Here is a 23709-nt window from a genome sequence, read left to right on the forward strand (position 1 = left end):
ACCTAGACAAATCATTTTATATTGCAGTATGTTCTGAAATCATTACCTTAAGTATTTCTTTGTGAGCTAACAACCCGTCCATTGTTCTGATTTATGAGAGTCGGCTCCAGTTGAGGCCAAAACACACACAAATAATTGCTGTGTTTGTTTTTTTATCGAGGCAATAACATTACAGTTATATCGTTTGTAGTGATTGAAGAATGGCAAAGAGGATGTGTAGCCTCTTCTCCATTAAATTACACACATAGCTAATAACTAATATTGTGTATTGGGTAAGTGCAGCTCTGCTGTATCGGGGAGATGGAAACCTCTTAGTATCCACCAGTTTCTGCAATACAAATATCCTCATTTCTGATGTAAATATGGCCTTTCTGTAATATATATTGATATGGGTGTTTCCCCATTGAGTCAGCATTGATCTGGTTCCTGCCAGTGGAGATTGTGTAACCAGAGGTCAGAGATCGTGTTCTTATGACCGGTCTATTGCTCACATCCTTGTTTCCACCTTTGCCAAAACCATAAGTCACATTGCTGTGGCTTCCATACCCACTGGGAGATTTATTGTCCATCTGTTATTGTTCACAACACTGTTATGATGCCCCACTAAATCAATATGTACTCTGTAATTTGTATATTACATTGCTTGCCTTGTGTCACTTGTATGGGTGATGCATAATGCATCGCATATGAGAATAGCAGAGCGAGAAAGGGACTGTAAGTGAAGTGGAACAATTTGCTCCCTGAGGCCGGCCTTTTCAGTAAGTACCACAACGTACTAAATACCTGCTTACAAACTGCACCGAAGCATCCTTTTAGTGCGTGACACGGCGAGTGGTCCGACCACAGAGTGAGTGAGCCACCCACCCAACATTCCCAAAGACAGGAATATTGTTTTGATTGAGACTGTATTGCATGTGACGGAGGGATTATCCTCGAGACGGCACGAATCTGATTCCAGTAAAACGATGAGTCTCGCCACAAGGCGGCTGGAGTCATCCAAGTGAGGCATTTTCATTATTAGTAACCATGAATGCTTAGGTAGATATTTCATTTTTCTGAGACAGTATTATTGTATACGGAGTCAACAATCAACAGAGGTAAGACACGGACAAAATACTGCAGTTTGCAGACTTGTATGTCCTATGCACTGCTGTCACTTGTAAGTTGTGTAAAGGTACTTTTACATATATTTTAATTATTGCATTTTTTCAATATCCCTTGAACAGATGTCAGGTGGTCATTATTATACATTGTGAAAACTTTGTATACTCCACTTAAAGCTTTACTTACTTTGCAGATTGATTTAATTATACAAAATATAATCAACAAATAAATGGTTATGTATTATTATAGGTTAAGAAAAGCCTTTATTGATTGTTCCTATTCAACAATACACTAAGTCATCAAAAGTAGCCCCACGTTAACCAGCTGCAACATTCATATTCAGCATTAATACTTTATTGCATAGAGCATCAGAAAAGACTTTGGACACTTGGGTCAACATTGCTGATTCTTTGACTTCTAATTGCGCATGTCCTTGGCTGTCTGTCTGTCTGTCTGTCTCTCTTGTGTTGTGTGTATATTTATGTCCCCCTCCCCCCATCTTTCCTCTCTGCTCTATGGTTCTTAGAGACTCCTTTGGTCTCAGCATATTGTTTGTAATTTGAAAGGGCACCATGTGTTGGTGTTCCGCCATCCTGTGTGATTATGCTAAATAAAAAGATTTGATCGCAAAAAATACTATATTGCATACTTAAGTAAAAGTATTCATTATGCAGAAGGGCCCATGTCAGAAAAACACTTGTTATTAGATAATAAACATGACGTAATCTCTAATTATTATCCAATAAAAGTGTTCTTCTGACATGGACCCTTCTGCATAATGAGTACTTTTACTTGCAGTACTTTAAATATATTTTAATGCAAATATGTTTTTTACTATAACTTAATAAGAAAATGGATTAGAGGACTTGGAACAGTGTATTTCTACACTATGGTTTTTCTACTTTTATTGAAGTAAGATTAAAAGAGTACTTCGACCACGTACAAATACTGCATACAGCTATAACTGACGACATGCTGCCTTATACAGAGATGACACAACATTACATGTATTAGTGTGCTAATAAGTTGGGGAAAGGAGGGGGAACACAGTTAATGAGCGTATTAAATCTAACAATTGCTGAGTTATTACAGATTATTACTCCCGCTGTCTCCCACCAGGGTCCCGCACACAGGGACATGCAACACGAGTGCAGCGGCTTCCTCATCACTCTTGCTGCATTGGAGCTGGTTCCCTGCATTTAGCACTGCCCGGGTCTATGATTTCATTACAGATGCTTGATTCAATACTAACAACTCGGATGACTTCAGGTCAATTACTCAATGACAGCGCTGCCGGCAACGCCATCAATCACCTGCAACTGACCCTCATCTCATCCCCCTCGTACGCTGCAGCACAACCTCGCCTGTTCACTGTAACGCCACACTTTCCCAACCTTTCCCCCCTTCTGAGCGCAGCTCGCCTGATACTGTACATTCCACTCGCTCCAACCTGAAGCGCCAGTGCCGAGTGCACAGCTGTGAAAACAATCATTTCACATCTATATCCCCAATTCTACCGGCTTCAAATCATTTTGTGCGCTGGCTTTTGCTGGTAGTCTCTACCTGTGTGCTCACACACGAGGTCTGGGCGAGTTGCCTCCTTATATGTGCCGCAGAAAGAAAGAACATCAGATTGACGAGATAAGGCCCACGGTCACATTAAATCTGTTGCTCTCATACTGAAGGAAGTAGAATTATTCACATCTTAGCTTCCTGTGCTAGAATACTTACATTTACTAATTAGAAACAAAACGTGAATACAAAATAGAGATTTCCACAACAAATAGTTTTTCAGCTACTAAACTCTATTTATGAAGCGAAGTATTGGACACATTAGAAGTTAGACCTGATGACGGCACCAAATGATGTCTGGGGATCACCAAAGTCTTTGGGATTCATCCTCCTACATCCATAAAGTATTGGGCTAATTGAGACTTTGATGTGGTGAGGGTGCAGGATGAAGTCAGTGTGTGTGATGTGCCGGCATCTAGCGGGGAGGAGGCCGTCTGCAACCAACTAAAACGTCTTCTGAGTGCCAAGTGTGTAGGTTAATATGAATATGTGAATGTCCCAATATAGAGCCTGTGTTTCGGTTTGTCGGTTCACGGTAGAAACATCTCCATATGTGGGTTATAACAGCTCATTCCAGGGCAACGGAAACACAACAATCATTGTTTCTTCAGGTGATAATACACTTAGGCCAATATATATTATTATATTTTATTCATAACAATTAATTAATGTCAATCTTGTAGTCGCACATGGCGAGAGTAAGAGAGAGAGAGAGAGCTTAGATCCACCGAGGAGGAGGAGAGTGGATTGGAGATGGAAGTCAGAATGAAGGAGACAATAAACTAAAGAGGGCAAATATGATCTCCATCAGCCTGTGTAAGAGCTCATAAAGAAAGTCGGTCGCCTTAATTGCAACTTCAATGATACTTATAGGTCCATTGGGAAATTGATCACCAGGTCAAATAAACTGAGGCAACGTAAACTGACGCCGCATCGTCTAATTTGTTCGTATTGACATTTTATTGGACTTGTGTGAAAGTGTGCCCATGCCTGCACAAGCGAAATGTTTTGAAAGTGTGTGTGTGTGTGTGTGTGTGTGTGTGTGTGTGTGTGTGTGTGTGTGTGTGTGTGTGTGTGTGAGAAGCTATTTGACCATGTCCACAGTAGCAGTCTGACAGACCGCAGCTCGCCGTTTCCTTTCTGTTTCTTTGTATTTAGTTTCATGATTGAATAAATTATTTCCTTGTTGGCCTGTGGAGTGAGATGCAGACCCACTTCCCAGCTCCCAGCAGGAGCCGCCGTTAAAACAGAGGTAATGGCCTCCAACTGCCTGAAACAGAGCCCCATGGTCACTTGCCCAGATTATGGAGCCATTACTAGAGTTTAACTAGGCGAAGCAGGTGGAACCAAGCTCGCTTCAAAGGGATGGAAGTGAGCTGCTTGTAAACTGAAATGTTCCCCGTTACAGGACAGAAAGATACATTATATTTTTCGTCTGATTTTGCGTGATTGTCGCTTCAGCCCGGCGTTTTCCCTCTGATCTCTGAGGAAGACGAAGGTAGATGACAAACAGCAAGGTCGAGGCGGCAAGGTCGAGACGGCACAACGAGGAGAGGAGGACGTGGAGGAACAGGGATACTGTACGGGTAAAAGGGAGAACAAGAGCCTGACGTTAACATAAAGGACAATTTGGGAGGATTTGCAGACGCGTGTAGAATATTCTAGTAAAAGTCCACATACAAACTCAGAGAAAGCCTCTGAGAAGTGACTATGAGTGATGAGGGGCACGATGCCGGCAGCTCATTGGTCGTCCTCACAGATAAGAGGAGGATGTCGGTCGGCTCAGCATTTAAGATAAACATCTCACAATCACTTCTTTGGATGAAACAATAAGCAGTTATGCAAAAGTATATTTTAGGATTTGCTTGCGGTCGTGTTCTGTAAAAAAATGTAACGTAAATAATATATATATGCAGTTGGATTGAAAGTTATTTTACTAAATTCACACGTCCAGTAAAGTGCTTCCAGAACTGAAACTTCAGGTCTGACAACAATGTGGGGAAACGGTTGTTGAAATAACAATGTAAGAGATAATCAATTTAAAGGAGCTCATTCAAATCCACATGCATTTGCACATAAAGTAATAAATTGTCGTTTGGATTTTATTTTAGTTTCGGCATTCATGGATTATTTTTTCACATACAAATGAAAACTAGAGTTATGACAAATGTCACGCACACTTGGGGCAAATCAAATATAAAATGTATTAAAATACTATATATATATATAATATAAAGAACAGATGGTTGAAATCCGTGGAGTATATACAGAGATTTATTCCCTTAACAAATAACTGCTGAAACTATTTTGTTTTTCTTGCTCCGACTGCCTCTGTGTGTCCTTAAAACCCGAGACGGAAGGAATACCATCGGACCACTCGGGGTTGTTCTCATCCTCATGAAACAAGGCCATAACTATTTTGATGTGCTGGATATTTGTTGCAACTTAAACCCCAAAAGCATAAAACGCAGTTCATTTGTCGTAGTGCCATATCTGTGTTGGGTCCGCAACACAAAGTCTCTTCTGTTCCCACAAAGCTATTTTCGGTTGTGATTGTGATGCAGAAAGTCCCGTTTCGACTGCAGCTGTGGGGATTTTGAACTCCACCATGCAGCTAATTACAGTCATGGCTACGCTCGTATGCTCGGTGCCTATGAGGAACAGATGGACCAAGGGTTTGAGTCTGACTCTGTGACGCAGTACCATGCCAGCAAGAGATCTGGTCAGGAGCCGTGTCCCAGGAGTCAGACATTATAAAGTTAGTATCATTCCAAAAGCAGGAGGGTGGCTGAACGGATCATAAACTGGGTTGGCCTGAGGACCGCAGAACACAATACAAGTCCATAGTGATGACAGATGGTCTGGGAAGACTCCGATGTCTGCAGTACCAGGCTGGGAACTGCTCAGGGTCTGTGGATGCTGCATGCAATACCCCCAAACTCGAGAAGAGGACATGCAGATGTGTTGATATAAAAGTTCTACAATAGTTTCATATCAAATGTCTTTCCTCAGTTAAGAGAGACTTTAGCCCATAAATCTAACATGCCGTCTATGAAATCTGTACATAAGATCTACTTTCATCTGGATTTAACTGAGATCCACTGTTCTATGCGTTCGCCGGATATCTTTCAATATGTACACTACCGTTCAAAAGTTTGGGGTCACTTAGAAATGTCTTTATTTTTCAAAGAAAAGCACTGTTTTTTCAATAAAGATAACATTAATCAAAAATACACACTATACATTGTTAATGTGATAAATGACTATTCTAGGTGGAAACGTCTGGTTTCTAATGAAATATCTCCATAGGTGTATAGAGTCCCATTTCCATCAACTATCACTCCAGTGTTCTAACGGTACATTGTGTTTGCTAATCGCCTTAGAAGACTAATATCTGATTAGAAAACCCTTGTGCAATTATGTTAGCACAGCTGAAAACAGTTATGCTGGTGATATAAGATATACAACTGGCCTTCCTTTGAGCTTGAAGTTTGAAGAACAAAATTAATACTTCAAATATTAATCATTATTTCTAACCTTGTCAATGTCTTGACTATATTTTCTATTCAATTTTCAATTTATTTGATGAATAAAAGTGAGTTTTCATGGAAGACACAAAATTGTCTGGATGACCCCAAACTTTTGAACGGTAGTGTATATTTTCTATGTCTTTTTATATGCCTGATTTATCACTAATTCATTTTCATATCGGGTTGTGGTCCATCACTGTGAGACAGGCCACCGTATACGAATGTAAAGCAGATCAATGCTGCCATCCAGTGGATGAGTATGGCTGTTACACATGTTAGGAGATGCCTTTTATTTGTCATATGTTTACATTTTAAAACCCCATTGTGTGTTTTTCAGAATATAATTGTCATGAGAATATTCGTAAATATATTCTGTTACATAAACTCTGATGTATTTTTTGGCTCTATGCCTGAATTAATTATGTATTATAGTGTGAGATGTATATACTGTAGAGTGGTGTAACACTGCAGCCCGCCTCGCGGTTTGGCACGCATGGAAACCACAGATTATATAAACCGATTATTTCAACTGTATAACGATATCCATTACAGTGTGACATAAAGTTATACTGACGATCGATATCTAATAATATTCAGTAAAATTTGCGACCAGGACATGGGCATGTATGCCTTTCATAGTCATTAATTATGATGTTTATATTTCTAATAATACATCATTAAAAGTAAAACTAACATTTGTTTGTTATCAATAAAAAGAAAAATATGTATTTCCTTATCATTGGAATTGTGTGTTTTTATAAAGAAAAACATACTACCGATGAAATAACAAAGTAAAAGGATATCATTTAGAACATGTTGATGGTTTTATGGGATGGTGGCAAAAAAAAATAGTCTGGAATAGACCAGCTGTATCATCAAAAACAAAGGGATGAAGGGGCGGACTGGCGGAAGGAGTCAGACCGGCCCACTCAGTGCATCCTACCGACCAGTCAGTAAAGAAGATGGAAACCATGAGTCCAGACTAAGAGCGTTCAAACAAACCAAAAACCTCCAATCACAGCTCTGGCTCCTGGAGAAGGAGTTGGACTTGGTCCTTTTCTGGAGGTGCCCGGGTGTTGACTTACTCCTCATGCATTGAATTTAAATGCATATAATATTATTGCAATATACATACACACACATATATATATATATATACACACAAACATATATATACACATACATATATATATATAGATGGCCAAAGAGCATCTCACTGATTCAGACCCAGATTAAAATGTATTTACATATAATAAATAATGTGTTAAAAACATTTAAACAAATATTGTCTATATACTCATCAGAATAAAGGTCAGGCTCTCTGAGTGCTTTCGTTCAGAACACGTTAGTGTGATAGATTTATGATACATGACAGGTTTGACTGGAATTTGGTATATTTGGTTGACTGACGGAAGAGAATAGATGAGTAAAGAAGATGAAACCATCAGTGTGAATACTGATCACAAGGAGTAGTATTGGTAAAGTACAGTCGTCCTAATTATTATTAGGACGACTGTTATTACTAGCTGTTATTACCTCTCCCTCCATCTCCCCTCCAGCTTATATAGCTGAGGGCCAATCAACCAGATCCTCCACATCTGGGGCCAATTAGGCCCATTGCCGGCACCTGTCCCCAAGCCACTCCCGGCTGGCTCCAGCTCCCCCCCCCCCCCCCCCGGCCGACCCCAGAGACCCCTCCTCCTAAGGGGAGAGGAGGGGGCTCTGGGGTCGGCCGGGATGGCAAAGGGGATCAGGGAGCTGGAGCCAGCTGACGGGACACGTGGAACAGGGGTCGGCCACAGCTGCTCGTAGGGCGTAGGTCTGCCTCCAGGACCTGTCGTTTAGCCTCCGCCTGGTCCCGCTGCATCGCTGCAACCCAACCCAGCATCGGCCCCAACCCGATGAACTGGCCTGTTCGAGTGTTGCTCCTCTCCTTCCATCTGCTTCTTAAATCCAGGGGGCCCCACGTTGGGCTCCAGTGTAACAGGTTCCAGGCTGTCACCAGTAGGTTTCCCCGCTAAGCACGAAAGGATAAGCAACCAGAGGGCTATTTGGTAATATATGTATTCTTTGCAGCACCCAGAGTGTGTCTCTGCTCTCCACCCTCTCCCTCCAACTCCCCTCCAGCTTATATCCCTGATGGCCAATCAACCAGATCCTCCACATCTGGGGCCCATTTCCGGCACCTGTCCCCAAGCCACTCCCCCACACACCTCCGCAGCTGACCACAACTACACTACAAAGTGATTCAGCTGTTGTTCTTGGGGGATTCCCAGAGGATATGGGTCTCTTGCCCCGTTCAGCGTGTCTGCATTCCTCTGCAGCAGCAGCACGACGGCGACGTCTTCGCCTCGAGGCACAGCTTTGTCCAATCGCGACTGCCATGCGAGGTCCTGACGGCCAGGTGTGTGGACGTGACCTCTGCATGTGTCCGTGTGCCGTGTGCTGACATGTTGGCCTCAGCCTGTGTGCCCGAATGAAATAAATTGTTGTTAAAATAGTGTTAAAGCAAATAAAAGTGATGTTTAATGGCTGCACCTCTGGTAGCTGTTGCTCAAGCCAAGCAGAGAACAAAGTCTCCTTTGTGGGTTCTGCATGTGGTCTCTGCCCAGTTCTCGGGGTGTGTCCATTGTGTCATCAGAATGAATCACGGAGGAGTGTAACTTTTCCACATTCGTCCTCCTGGAGAACATAAACTGAGCTGGTTGCCGTCACGTCGGCTCCAAGCCCCCGAGGGTCCGATCTGTTGGGAAAAACTAACGTTGGACCTGATAGGTCCACAAACACAGCGGAACATACGCTCACTCACACAATCAGTTTTTTCCGCCCACAAATAGAAGCCAAGTTGAATCAAAACTTTGTGCTCCCACATTGTTTTTGCGTTCGACGGACACACAATATCAGCTTCTTCCAAGGCAGAACCGCCTGTTAACAACTGCTCCACGGAGGCAGAGAATAATGACCCGTGTATTCAATGGTTTCCATAAGTTTGCGTAGAACTGATGAGTTGCATTAAAGAAAAGGAGTCGAGTTTAAGCTTTGAAGCATAGGAACGCATAAAGTGAGTCCTGAATGAAGTATTCAGACGATAAAGAGGGAAACGTTTCAGAGACAATGAGTCGTAGACAAATAAACACAAAGAGAAAAGTTACCACCAAATATGAAAATGCTGATGGACAATAAAGTGTCATAAACACAGACGTGTATATGGTGACGGGAGAGAACTTTAAACCTGATGACAACCAGCTGAAAGCATTAAAACAGAGTCAGCTTTTGAGGGGCAGAGAGAGAGAGAGAAAGACTGAGAGAGAGAGACATCAGATGTTGAAGGGCGGGGGAGAGAAACGAGCCCTGAGGTCAGACGGAGTGAGCGAGCAGCAGAGATGAAGAAGGTGTACGAGAGAAGGGTAGAAAAGTGAGAGGAGTGGTTGCTAGCAGGCAGAAACTCGGTGGATGGAGAAGTTGAGGCTGCCGTCCAGTTCCAGTTCCATACAACTCACGTCGAGCCAGTGATCCGGCCGCCATGCTGCCCTGGAGGATGGCCGTCGTCGGTCTTTTCTACTTCTGCATCAGAGCAGGTGTCACGCAATATGGCACTCAAGGTAAGACCTGAACTGAAGCTCAGTGTTTTATTGGTTTCATTGCAACAGGGTTCTTGTTTCTACATGTTACAAGAGAGCATCTATATATTTAGCAGCAATGCTATTGAATTTTAGGATGCTTGATCTTTCCATATATTTCTATTTCTAAAACCCTTCCTATTTGATGGAGCCGTGATTGAACACGTGACTGTAGTGTTCCTTGTTTTTGGTGGAATGTTAAACCATAAATAGAGTAATCCTCATCTTTTCATGTTCTTGCCAAACTCCTACTTACAACTAAAATACATCAATACAACATATTGTCCAAGCATGGTGTTGTAACAGGAATGACCTCCTTATGTGTATTGGACTTGAGTCCTGTTGATCTGAGCAGAGTTAAAGCAACCCTCCTCCATGAAGCCTGCTTTGTCTTGAGGAACAACTCCTCCTTCTCCTTCTCCGACTAAGAGTTACACATTTAAATATAATTGAACAAAATAGACATTGAGGGCTGCACGGTGGCGTAGCGGCTATCACTGCCAACTCACAGCAAAGCTGGGCCCGGATTCAGTTCCTGGACTTTCTGCGGTCCTTCTGCACGTTCTCCCCGTCTCAGGGGGGGTTCCCTCCGGGTTCTCCAGCTTCCTCCCACAGTCCGAAGACATGCAGTTCGGGTAACTTGAGGCTCTAATTCTCCCGTAGGTGTGAATGTGAGCGTGACTGGTTGTCTGTCTCTATGTGTGCCTTGTGATGACCTCTCGACCTGTCCAGGTGAAGCCAATGACAGCTGGGGTCGACTTTAGTGAGAACAAGAGAAGCAGTTTGGATAATGCAATGGAAAATAAACACCAATACTGTGTCTTTATAGTGACGGCAAATTTCCCTTTGATGCTCATCAAGCGACTAGGATCCGACATCTGGACCTGTTTCTAAGGGCAAAACAATGGGAGGGACCAAGAGTGACGAGAGGAAACTCATATCCTCTAGGGCAGGCCTATTCAACTAGCGGCCCGCGGGCCGGATACGGCCCGTTTGAGTTTAACTATGGCCCGCCGCAAGACTGCCTGCAAATCAGTATAGCTTGGTAAGAAAAAATAAAACTGACGGACACGCCTCTTTTATACATTGAGACATCTAACCCAGAGCCATTGAGTTTCACTGTTGCCTCAACCAAACCTGTATGGTTACATCTTTATGTTACGCATCCGTGTTGGTTGCCGTTGTTCCACCCCTACTGGTTTTCAAACCTACTGGTTTCCCTGCGCGTGCGTGCGTTGTGTTCTCTTCACATCTGCAGCGGGGCTCTGTCTCGCTCACCAGATTCGTCACACATTCACAAACATATTGCTGGAGATCTTCAAGCCACCGTTCATATCCATTTGGGCGATTACGATTGTATAAGTGAGCAGTGCATCACAGCCACGTAGGAATAAATACATTTTCGAAAAAATAAAAAGATCGCCCGACCTGGTTTCGATCCCTTTCACGCAAAAGGAGTCTGCACTCAAAGACATGCAGTCTGTGCGCTGCGACACCAGATATTAGATTCATCCCAAGTCATTTATATATTGGTGGCTGTAGCTCAGTGGGGTAAGAGGGCCGTTCGATCCCCGCTCTCCCCATTAGTTGCAAGTTGAAGTGTCCTTGAGCAAGGCACTGAACCCCCAGTTGCTTCCCGGGCGCTTCACCGCAGCCCACTGCTTCTTAATAACTAAGGAGGGGTTAAATGCAGAGAACTAATTTCCCCTTGGGGATTCGTAAAAGTGTATATTATTATATTGATCCATTAAGTCACATTTCTTATGTTTTCATGGGAACAGTTTGGTTGAAGGGATCTGAAACAACTGGTTACCTTGAGCGGATATTTACACTTTGAAACATGTTTATAGAGATGCTTGTTCGCAACACTTTTGCCACACAATACCGACGCATTTTCGTGTGTGACTGTTTACCTGTGGAAGTATACATTACTGTTTTTAATTTTTAGCCATTATTTGATCAATATTCTGTGCGGCCCTCACACCCCCCGTGATTTTCTTATTCGGCCCACTTGCTACTGAAGTTGAATAGCCCTGCTCTAGGGAATGAAAAACACACTGAGATATTCAGACCAGCTCTGGTCAGACGATTGCTTTCATTTCAAAGGTTTGGACCTTTTGTGATTAGATAAGTTATCTTTGTTTTATCTGCCAATGTAAAAGCTCTGACATGAACAGTTACACCAGTGATGATTGTGACGGGTTTCTAGCCTTCTCCCGTGGGTTTCCCCCCCGAAGCACCACGAATAACCAGATAACAGCGACGAGGTTCCGTCAGACGACATATTTATTGTATACAACACACACCACTCAGCAGACCGCAAACCTGCGCCTCTGCTCACTCTCCTCCCTACCTCTAGCTCTGCTGCCCTTTTTATATGAGCAGCAGGCTGCTGACTCATTGCCAATCAGTCAGAGCAGCTGTCTGATTGTCAACCTGCCAGCAGCCGAGGCCAGATTGGGGACAGCTGCCACAATGATGCATTCCTGGTGACCGTGAAGCATTTTCTGGTGAAACAATTGAATCCAAGCAGCAACAAGAAGCTCTTCGTCATAAAAAAGAATAAAAAACTGGAACCACCAGTAGTTCACAGTTGGCCTTTCATCTCAGTTGGTAAGCAGCATGTGATGTCAGTGTGCAGTTAACTGATGTGTGATTTTTGGGTACATCTAAATTTGTTTAAATGTTCCCCCCCAAAAATGATCTCTCACTGCAAGCTAAAGCTGCCGGGCACCTTACGTTGTTAATGCACCGTGGGATCCAACCCCAACGAGGCCGGGATCTTCATTATTCTTTTTACCACTTACATCAACACAATATGGGCTCTCAGAATCAATCAATACTGTGTGATTACAGCCCGGCTCATCCAATTATCAACATACTGTAATGCATTTTAATACAAGGTTAAGCAAATATGATGACTAAGTAATATAATATACATTTACATAAATATATATAATTCCTCTAATTTAGTAGACTCACCAAAAGGAAAAGAAAATCCTGATAAATACTGTAAACCCTTTTGGGTTAATTGAGCTTAGATTACTGGATATTATCTATTCTGGATGTTATGACTGACATGAGTCCAGTAATTGATCCTGTTGAAGTCTGGAAAAGAAAATCCTGCAGAAGTCTCTTAAAATATCCTTAACGTGTTGTAGTTGTATGATTCAAGTAATGGCGGGGAGGTTTACATAGTTAATAGATTTATTAAAGGGATGGTTCACCCCAAAATTACAATGATTTCCTCTTACCTGTAGTGCTATTTATCAATCAAAGTGTTGGTGTGAGTTGCCCTGTTGTTTTAACTATAGTTCCTTCATGAAACTGCTCCCAACATGCTTTATCTTAGGTACCATGGTCATGGCTTCTGGAAAGAGACACTCACTGCTGTTGAGTTCCTCAAAAGCATTTCAATGTGGCTCTTTGAGCTCCACGATGATCCATATGCTCCCAATACACTGGAGAGAAGCCGACATCTCTACGGCCAATATCTCTCAAACTATAGGCAGCTCTCACCAAAACAATCTGGACTGATAAATAGCACGAGAGGAAAGAGGAACAATGTGTACTTTTGAATAGTGGGTTAACCGTCCCTTCAGGTGTGTTCCCAGAAAGCTCTTCTTGATCCCACACTGGCACCGCATCAGATATAACATCTTTACTCCAGACCAGACTCCAGACAAAAGCTCTCTCTCTCTCTCTCTCCTACGAAACAACGGTGTAAACCATTTGCCACAATCAAATGTTTATTTGTGTCGTTGTTGTTTTAATAAATAAAGATTATTAACTTTGTTTTTGTTTTTAAACAGATTATTGCTTATATAAAGAAAACATGTTGTCTTACATGTCCCCTCATTCGGTTTGCCCTTCTCCTCGCCTTACAGGCCCAACAAGTCACAGGACAAGTAATTAGCGTGGCATACTTGTAACATTGAATATGAAAGACTTGTGTGTTTGAGTTACTACGGATGATACTGGACACTAAATGAACACTGGGGTCTAAATCTCTCTCGTCTGGATTTATTTCCTTCAATCATCTTTTTTAATAGCAATGTCGTTCTGTCTCGGATTGCCATGAAACAGACATTCAGGTTCCCCCATAACTCCAAATGACTGGCTTTGTATAAAATGTCAACTGACTTACAGATTTTCATGTTGCCCCTTCTGAAAACTTTCTGTATCCCCTCGATTTTCTTCAGGCAAAATCCCCAAAAATCCGAATCATGAGTAAATACCATGGATGTCTTATTACCTTTCATGTGTGCATTACAGGAAGTCGATATGCCGGAAATAGCTCGCCCAGTGCATAAGCCCAAAAAGTGGCGTCCGGTTTTGCTTCCTGCTAAGAATCTGTGTGTAGTCCAGATTTGGGACAAGTCATGTTTAGCATCTAGCACAAAGCACCTCTGTATAAAGAAAGGTTTGAGCTGTGTTTCTGCACAATTATGAGTATTTCATGTAATGTGACTGTGAATGTCTGGGAAAATGCGTATTGTTTATACTTCCTCATGCTCCAATCATCAACTAGATGAAATCATTTCACTTGTGAGCTTTCCTAGACCTCATAGGATGTGTTGCGGTTGACACCCATCTTTCCCAAGGCTGTGAAAATGAGCCTGAAATACTAATCCCGCATACACTGCATGCTCAAATCATCTGGACCCCGTTGCACGACCCTCGTTACACCGCCTCTCATTCCTCCGCTGCCTTTGAAGTCGGAGGTCACGTCCCATTGCCTGCAGATAGAAGTCATCTGTAGGGTCAGAGATCGCAGCGTTTGAAATGCATATCATAGATTAACTGCAGCATGTCCTGGTGAGAGCCCGATGAACCTTGGGTCTCACATGTGCCCGGACAGTTCAGAGTTTGTTTAAACTGCTTGTCACAAGGATTTCCAGCTTAACTGGTTCAAGAAGCCACGGCAGTAAATTACTCGACAAACACGTGAAAGGAAAAGTCTGCTTCTCTAACCAGCCCTCATTCTCACTGTGTACCACTCTTCACACACCAGCTCTGTTCCCATCTGGAAGCAAAATGAAAAGAGGGGCGAGAAGTGTGGTGAGGCCCACCTTCCACCACTCCATCGCTGACGTCCATCTATTGTTTGAGGTGAGACACATCCATCGATAAATGAGTGTAAAAAAGTGCTAATAAACCTCAATGAACACTGAGCAGTTCTTCTTCTTCTTCTTCTTCTTCTTCTTCTTTGCATCATTTAGATCCTGCTGACTGGCATACACTTTGAGGCAAGTGGAGAGTTTTCAGTGCAAGATGCCGAGCTGGCGTCCCTCCGCAAGACAAGAAACCTGGAGCTCATCTGTGAGGAGGTCGTTCCCAAGAAGCTGTCCGACGTGTTCAGGCTCATCGCTGGCCTTTCACACCACACCGGACACCTGCATCAGGAGGATTTTGAGCGCACCCTGTTGACCTTGGTGTACACCGCCCAGGGGATGGTCAATTCTTCCACCGAACACCAACGAAGCATGTGGGCCGACTCTTTTGTCAGCTTGTACAAGTTCATCAAGCAGGATCTGACCGAGTGAAATCCTGATGTCGTTGTTTAATATACTCATGTGAAAAAGATCCGTTACGATAAGTGGGTGGTCTCGGTTGGTGCATTGAGGAAACAATAGCAGGCTGTAAAGAGCCTGGGAGATTAATACTGTCATCACCTATAACACACTGTTGTAAAGTAAAGTGCATTAAATGATAATGACACATGTATTACATTATTTACTGTCGCAGCGAAGTTAATTCAAGCATGAGGCACTGCATGGACATGTAACTCTGTCAGATTTATATGCTGAATGCAACAACAACAACAAAACATGAAACATAATAGATCTACTTACATTCAAATGTCTTTTCAGTCTTTTTGTCACTAACAACTGGTTGTGATCACATTTTAAAACTGATGAGACCAAATACATCTAAAAAACCATCAAGCAAACTAAATAAGTAGTTTTCCTCAAGTGGTATCCTTGATGAATATGTATAAAAAAATATACCATATTCATCTATTATGGTTTATAATAATTCATAATAATCCGGTGTTTACGGACCTCCCTAAAGGAAAGCGATATATGAATCAGTCGTGTGAGGAATGTCTCTCCAATAGGTCACACGGTGTCGGGACAGTACAGTGTGCTTAACAAATGAAAAGGAGTCCACACTGAGCTGCCGCTGCTGTATGTCTTTGCTGAAGTGAGTAAACAACTCACAGAGCAACTCCAGTTATGATCTGTGAAGGCCCTGGATGTCCAAGTTGCTGGTTCGACTCCAGGCCATTAGAGTCCAGGGGGCGGGGCTCCCCAGGTGGGCAGAAAGGCAAGTACCGGAGCCAGGAGGAAGAAGACAAGTAAGAGCTGATGCCAAAGGGAAGGTTGTAGACCTCTCCGCTCTCCAGTGTGTTGCTGGAGTCGTCCTCGTGAGCTTTGTTCCACGCCAGGATGCCTCGTTCGTGCTTCGATCCTGTTAGACACGTGTGAAAAGTGTTAAACCATACCAGTACGGTCGACTGGAGACTCTTCGTCTGACATTTGTGCTGGATTGCTCGGATTGCATATCACATATTTGTACAATCATATGTTGCCGTTAATATGACGACAATATAGTGACTTAATTGAGATGACGATTTGGATTACTTAAACGGTAGAATAATAATACTTCAATGTAAAAAAAATACCTGGAATTGTATTGTCCAGTATGAAACCAAAGAAACCTCCGACAAACATGCTGGTTGTCAGAAGTACCTGCAGCACATGGTCGAGCTCAATGACACCTGAACACAACACGATGACAGTATTTAAAGTAATCAAGTAGAAATAGGATGTTTTGTCTGAAAATTACAGATTATATAGTGACATTTAATTCATGTACCTGTAACAATAGCTCTGGGGTTCTTAAATATCCAGTTCGGAATGACCAGACCGGAGAACATGGAGAAGCCAAAAATGAAGATGTTTCGAGAAGAATTCATATCAGCATACTGAGAATGTGAGAAATAAAAGTAGGAACAAAAAAAAGGTTTTCACCAACATTTAGGTCAATGTGAAAAGAGCATTGCATGTTTGAGAGTGTGTACCTGGAGGTTAGAAACTCCTGCTGCAGAGATGATGCCAAACATAACCAAGAACATCCCTCCAACCACGGGGGATGGGATGGTGGTGAATATGGCCCCAACTTTACCAAACACACCCATGGCAACCATCAAGACCCCGCTGGCCACAATCACCATGCGACTGCCAACCTGTGAAAAGAGCAGAAAGACAAAAGGCTTCTTGTGAAACTGCCTGCATTTAAACAACATCAATAAACCGGGAAAAGAAACAAAAACGGGGATGCATAGATGTGTCAGTTCGAGAGAATACCTTCCAGATATAAGCTCTGGTGTTACCTTGGTTATACCGAGGGCTCCGACATTCTCGCTGTACGACGTGGTGCCGTTTCCTGTCCCGCAGGCTCCAGCCAGCAGGCAGCCCAGTCCCTCGATGCCAATCCCCCTGTTGATGGCGTGTTTCGGGGGAGGCGGAGCTCCAGACAGCCTGGCACAAGCGTGGTAGTCTCCTACAGACTCTATCATGGAGGAAATCACACCAGCCATGATGCCAACCACCCCTGCCAGGCTCACAGTCGGCATCCCCCACTGACCTAAGGATTCAAACACAAGAGCGTCAACAACCTGCAAACCCTTCTTTGTATCTTCACTTTTTCATTCAGGAAAAAGGTCCCTTCAGGTGGTAGCTTGTCGGTCTTTTACCTGGGTACGGAAACCTGAACCAGGGAGCTTGGCTCACAACATCTCCCTTCAGGTCAGTCCGGGCCAGGTAGCCATACTGGTCGGGATCAGTAGGAAATACGTTGTAGATCGTCAACATGTAGCAAACGAGCCAAGACAAAGTGATTCCAAGCAGAACCTGAGGACACAGAGAGAAAAAACTGAATAAAGTCTCAAGATTAAATGAATAATGTATTAGTACATCTCAATGAACTTGTTTGATGATACATACAGGGAGAATCTGAAAGATGTAGACACGGGAGATGTGCAGCTTTTTCTCCTTGAACGTCGGAAAGGGCACAGGGATGTGACGGAGGTACTGCGAGAACAGGATGATCAGTGCTGTGGTTCTGTGTGAGACAGGGACAGAGACATTCATTTCTACATATATATATATATATATATATATGTGTGTGTGTGTGTGTGTGTTAAATAGGACTGCACGACTGTGTTGCTAGATCTAGTTCTCACCAAAATCTAGCAAAGTAGAGGAACTAACAGGTTCTTTGGCAAGAAACTTTTTAATACTTCACTCCCAAGAGACTCAATGCTTTAAACACAGTTCAAGTGTATTATTATTTAAAAACTAAAATAAATAATGTATTTAGTCAGATTTAACATAACCTATTTAAATGCATTCTACCTCCATCTGCCTGTTGGATCATGGAGGTATGGATCGTGGTCCATGACTACTACCAACTCTGTGTTTTAACTCTAATCTGTCCTTCTGGTCACATGACATCTATTCATCTGTCCATCCTGGAGAGGTTTCTTTCTATTTCTTGGGAGTTTTTCCTGATCCGATGTGAGGTCAAAGGTCAGGGATGTTGTATGTGTACGGATTGTAAAGCCCCTTGAGGCAAATTTGTAATTTGTGAGAATGGGCTATACAAAATAGACTGAATTTAATTGAATTCAATTTGCATTAACTTCTTCTCAGAAAGCTCTCCATTGAGCGATGGCTACATTTTACTAAACCGACGAGGTTTGGGTTATGTGCGACATAAATTCAGAACATGATCTCAAAATCAGAAAAAATAATACAATGGCAGACTTGAAATTGGAAAAAAAACAACTTTGTATCAGAATAATCCCAAACTCTGAAATGATACTGTTTGTGGATTGTACCCACATGCTGGAGATGCCCCAGTGGTTTCCAGCATTGGTTCCAGCTGAGTCAAACAGGGACAGTCCAATGAGAGAGATGGTGGGAGCGATGGTGAGAGGTCCAATGAAGCGCATGAAGAGGCCGATGAGGCCGGAGAACCCAACGAACACCTGGAAGAGTGAGCCCACCATAATGGACCCCTGCAGCTGAGGAAAGACAATAAGACGACATCAAAAGGTGGCATTAATAATTACAAAGGTATACCAGGAAAGAGCTTCGTAGCTATTACCGTTGTCATATTTCTGTTATGCAGATGACACCTTGGGTTGAATAGCTGCTACGACCAATGGGACTGTTACACTCAACATCCCATTTATATGACAGGAATATATAAATATATGTAAAGGAACACTATTATTTGTGTACAAAGGTTAGAACAAATGGAAAACACAATGTATTAACTGTTGGAGTACATTAGTGAATGGTTCACAATAAAAGTCAAAATGTGTAACACAGGTGTGACGGTAGAGAGGTCAACAGAAGGTCAAAGCACCTTTCCCACTGAACACAATGCAGACGCAATAAGCTATAAGTTTGCTTCCACTTCTAAAATATCAGAAGAAGAAGAAGGAGGAGATTGCTGTGCAGCTAGATACATTTCACCTTATACAAAAATGTTTTATCATATTATTTTATGGCTTTAACACTTAATAATCTGTGGTTCACAGGTTAAAAATAGGCCTGTGGCCATTTTACATGTGAACAAAATAGCATTAAGAGAAACGTTACGCTGTGAGTCGTTGTTAGAAAGATTCAGATGTTTTTTTTCTCACCGCTCTCATCCGACTCTGCCACACCTCGGTGAAGTCTGTGGAGGACGTGTCGACAAGGCTGGCATTTTGGGTCCAAGCGGGACACTTCCACTCTGGCATGGACAGCATCGCCATGGAAGGAGCCAGCAATGTGAAGGTACCACCTTGGAGAATGGGAAGTCTGGGAATGTCAAAGAGATATCAGGAGGGCCATTAAGAGAAGTGAGGCGGAGAGATTTGAAATCAGGATTTGAGGATTTATAGACGGGTTACATTTGATGTCACGTCAGATGTTGCGCAAGAAGGAGTAACGGGTCGTAACTCAAGAAGTCCAACTCAAGTCCACACCGAGAGCCTCTCTCTGGCGTACCCTCATGGTAATATGCTTGATTTAAATCATGTGCTCTCGAGCCGGGCTGCCTGCTGTTAACCGGGTTAAAGTCATCGGCTGTGCCATAATCCTCAATATGCTGCTCAAATTACTGTAAACAATAGACAACAGAGTCAACATGTCCCACAGGAAGTCAGAATCGTCTTCTATGGCAAACATGGAGAGGTCATGGTAATGTTTGAGACACATCTTTTGATGGGAGTTTACAATGTTTTCATCCAAAGGGACAAACATAAATAGTGTTTGTTTTTTTCATTTGAGCTCCTCTGTACCAGTGGGCTGTTTTCCTCCACCCTGACCTCCAGGTATTAGGCTGGAGACAAGAAAGCAGCCGTGGTGCAGCGCCACGGGAATGCCGATTTAGCAATAGCTGTAGATTCCAAACATAATGAGATTGAAATTCCTCCCCCTAATCCTACTGCGACACCAATATTCACACAACGTTCTGCCCACACATCGTACCGGTTCAGAGCAACAACAAGTGGCTGAAGTGTGTCGGGCTCCCAAACTAAAACCAGCGATCGTGTCATTTCTCCGTGTGTGTGTTCTCTGCACACACGGGATACGGCACATTGAGAAGCGTTGACTCCGGCGTTTATTCTTTTGGGTATTCTGTTTTGGGGAATTTATTAAATTATATAATATGGTGTCTGTTTGTATTGTTTTGCATCATATTGCATCAAAATGTATCACTTCATATTTGTACGATACAGTCAGTTCTTGGTGTTTTGGTACCTAAATATAAATACAGTGGCGACAAACAATTAGGTAAGACGTATTATAAAACAGTAGCTATCTCTATACGTAAGTATTTCTTTAACGTATTCTTTCCTCATAACAGCTAAAAATAGCTTAAGAATTGAAACATACTACGGTCCAAGTTCAGAGTGGACGATGATTATCTCAGGGGATAAGATCCTGAGGTCAGACTATCAACATCTCCCTGCTCACTGATCTACCTCTTCTTCACTTCCTTACCTGATGCCGAAGGTAACTTGCAGCAGAGTGCAAACACCAGAGACGAAGAAGATGGTGCTGATGAGGTGGCTCTGTGTGAGGCCGTCGTACTGCAGACACAACCCCTGAGACAGGATCAACGGGATGGCGATGATTCCCCCGAATGCCGTCAGACAGTGCTGAGAGAGAAGAGGATGGGGGAAAGATAACGAGGGACACATTTAGTTCTCGTCAGATGGACATTAGGAGAAATGAATGAGATATTGTATATGCTGGGGGGTAATAATCATCCAAACACAAGCTAATCTTGACTACATATTTACTTTGATCCAAGCTGTAAAATGGTAATGGTAGACAGTGTAAAAGAGAGAAAGGAAATATATACAGCTAAGACAGGTCTTCAGAGGAAAGTCTGATCACACACACAAAACCTCCCTGACTTTACCATCTCAACTGTATCTGAAGCAAATGTCACATCAGGCATGTGTCAATAAGAACAAGTCTAATCAAGCATAAAGGAAACGGGCGTGTGACACTGTGGTCGTGTTTGTATTGTTACATAATAATATGACATCGTCCAACAGGCTTTAAATTAAAACATCTCCGCTCACGTACCTGGATGCCGAGGATGATGCACAGGTACCAGGGAGGCACATCCGTCACGCAGTATATCAGCTTGTTGCTGTCCCCCTGCGAGGATGAGTCCATTTCTTCTTCAGGTTTTGAGTCAGGTAGATCACAAAAGCGGCTTTCAAGCTTCAATTAGTCAGACGGAGAAACAGAAAAAGGTCAACAATGGACAAATAATGTGATGCTGCGGCTCCTTGTTGTGCAACGTGTCAAGCTGTAATTGTGTTGTGAGGTATCATCTCACAGTAGCATTGCGACGCTCATAGAACTGACAATTACTTGAAAGGGAAATTCATAAAATATCTGATAGCTTGTGACTCTTCATTAATAATAATAAAATGTTCTAAGTATCATTGTTTTTGAATATACAGGACTGTCTCAGAAAATTAGAATATTGTGATAAAGTTCTTTATTTTCTGTAATGCAATTAAAAAAACAAAAATGTCATGCATTCTGGATTCATTACAAATCAACTGAAATATTGCAAGCCTTTTATTCTTTTAATATTGCTGATTATGGCTTACAGCTTAAGAAAACTCTAAAATCCTATCTCATAAAATTTTAATATTTCCTCAGACCAAGTAAAAAAAAGATTTATAACAGCTGAGTGTTTGTCAAGGCTCAGGAAACCCTTGCAGGTGTTTCAAGTTAGACAATTCAAGTGATTTGTTTAATACCCTACTAGTATACTTTTTCATGATATTCTAATATTTAGAGATAGGATATTTGAGTTTTCTTAAGCTGTAAGCCATAATCAGCAATAAATCAGAATAAAAGGCTTGCAATATTTCAGTTGATTTGTAATGAATCCAGAATGCATGACATTTGTTTTTTTAATTGCATTACAGAAAATAAAGAACTTCATCACAATATTCTAATTTTCTGAGACAGTCCTGTAGTTCAGATTCGGACTCAAACCGTCAGTTTCTCTGACTAACCAGCGTGTCACTTGGAGGAGCAGGAATGTAGATTAATGTTGCCATGACGCGACTTTGCCAGCTATTCTATTGTGTGTCAATTATTAACTGTTCAAAAAATCTGTAGCTGTAAAAGATCAACTATTACCCAGTTAGAGAGGAAATTAATCCCTAAATAAATGTTATAGTTACAGCCCTAAGTGTCCACATTCACACACTTTAAAAGTAAATCATGGGATTTTCACATTTTCTTTGAGCTCTACATTTGTCTGGAATAGCTTTACAAGAACATATATAACATTATAACATTATAGTTCTCCTAAAAAAAAAAAATTTTAAAAAAAAAGTGAGCAAAGATTAAACTTACTGCAAATGCGTATTAGTTGTCCAGACCATTGCTGTCCTTCCCTGGAGCCATGTCAGCCTAACGCTTCAGCTGGGGATCTTCTGCACACAGCACAGGAAAGTGTAAAAGCATCAGCGAGAGGGGAGGGAACACATCCAGAGAGCACGGGGGAGTCCGATGGAGAAGGGGGGAGAGCAGGAGGTCGGAGTCGGGGTTGAGTGTGCACTTCGGGAGGAAGGAGCAGAGTTTATTCTTCAGGCGGCTCGCGCTTGTTGACTGAAATAAGTCCCGCCAGCAGCTCATGTGAACCCAATTACAACAGCAGCTGACCAACCAGCATCTGGTAGGTAGGAGATAACACTTTGTTTTCTCTTTCTTAGTTAACCTCAAATGTACTCCTAATCGCACTCCAATACACCCTATATAGAAGCTCAAAGAGCATAACGATATCTCATTTATTGAGAGGGGGGTTTCGGCCTCTTGAGCTCAGGAGCAGAGCCTGCATTGACTCTGTTGTTTAAAGGCACATGTATGTGGAGGTGGTGAATAGTGTAAACTCAGTCTTCGAAGCATAGCTTAGTTACCTTGTTTTATTTTTTCATGTTTTAAGTTTTATGGAAGGCAAAACTCCCTTTACGTCGATCACATGTTGTCACATGGTGCGAATCCCTCACTGACGATGGGTTGATGTTCAGTCAACGTTAACTTCATTTATTCATTAACCAAACAGTTCTATTTTCCCAAAATTATTTAAGATTCACTTATTATCTTCGCATTGAAAACTCAAAAAGTATTGAACCGAATCGCATGGAATTTGGTGGGATGATTGGTTATTATCCGGGGACCAGTTGATTAGATTTTGGGATCAATCGGGTCAAAGGTCAAGGTCAAAGGTCATGAACAGGTCAAATCTTCTTGAATGGCATGACATTTGGTGCGATG

General features: G+C 42.3%; 2 protein-coding genes across 3 annotated transcripts; one reads left to right on the forward strand and one right to left on the reverse strand.

Moving 5' to 3' along the window:
• Nucleotides 1-9572: 9572 nt before the first annotated feature.
• Nucleotides 9573-15553, forward strand: LOC130195878 (protein FAM180A-like). The gene is made up of 3 exons (XM_056417633.1): nucleotides 9573-9808; nucleotides 14841-14938; nucleotides 15049-15553. The coding sequence occupies exons 1-3, from the start codon at nucleotides 9730-9732 to the stop codon at nucleotides 15370-15372; spliced, it is 501 nt and encodes a 166-aa protein (XP_056273608.1). The 5' UTR covers nucleotides 9573-9729; the 3' UTR covers nucleotides 15373-15553.
• A 52-nt stretch (nucleotides 15554-15605) lies between these two features.
• On the reverse strand, nucleotides 15606-23090 carry slc23a4 (solute carrier family 23 member 4). Of its 2 annotated transcripts, none has more exons than XM_056417631.1 (12): nucleotides 22789-23090; nucleotides 21490-21630; nucleotides 20896-21053; nucleotides 19548-19707; nucleotides 18739-18914; nucleotides 17839-17956; nucleotides 17589-17745; nucleotides 17226-17479; nucleotides 16914-17078; nucleotides 16709-16817; nucleotides 16515-16610; nucleotides 15606-16300 (listed from the first exon to the last, which is right to left on the reverse strand). In XM_056417631.1, exons 2-12 carry the CDS (start codon nucleotides 21580-21582, stop codon nucleotides 16047-16049), a joined length of 1740 nt encoding a protein of 579 aa, XP_056273606.1. In that variant the 5' UTR covers nucleotides 21583-21630; nucleotides 22789-23090; the 3' UTR covers nucleotides 15606-16046. The 2 variants fall into 2 exon arrangements, with proteins under 2 accessions (XP_056273606.1, XP_056273605.1); XM_056417630.1 differs by having other exon boundaries at nucleotides 18739-18920; nucleotides 22789-23089.
• Between the last annotated feature and the right edge of the window lie 619 nt (nucleotides 23091-23709).

This window comes from Pseudoliparis swirei, chromosome 6, assembly GCF_029220125.1.
Source record: "Pseudoliparis swirei isolate HS2019 ecotype Mariana Trench chromosome 6, NWPU_hadal_v1, whole genome shotgun sequence".
NCBI classification, from domain to species: Eukaryota; Metazoa; Chordata; class Actinopteri; order Perciformes; family Liparidae; genus Pseudoliparis; species Pseudoliparis swirei.

Coding starts and splice junctions, on each gene's coding strand:
- LOC130195878 (XM_056417633.1), top strand. CDS start 9,730: ATGCTGCCCTGGAGGATGGCCGTCGTCGGTCTTTTCTACTTCTGCATC. Junction 9,809..14,840: donor CACGCAATATGGCACTCAAG/GTAAGACCTGAA, acceptor TTCACACACCAG/CTCTGTTCCCATCTGGAAGC. Junction 14,939..15,048: donor ACGTCCATCTATTGTTTGAG/GTGAGACACATC, acceptor TGCATCATTTAG/ATCCTGCTGACTGGCATACA.
- slc23a4 (XM_056417630.1), bottom strand. CDS start 21,582: ATGGACTCATCCTCGCAGGGGGACAGCAACAAGCTGATATACTGCGTG. Junction 21,054..21,489: donor GCATCATCCTCGGCATCCAG/GTACGTGAGCGG, acceptor CTTCTCTCTCAG/CACTGTCTGACGGCATTCGG. Junction 16,611..16,708: donor CCCCAGAGCTATTGTTACAG/GTACATGAATTA, acceptor TGTTGTGTTCAG/GTGTCATTGAGCTCGACCAT.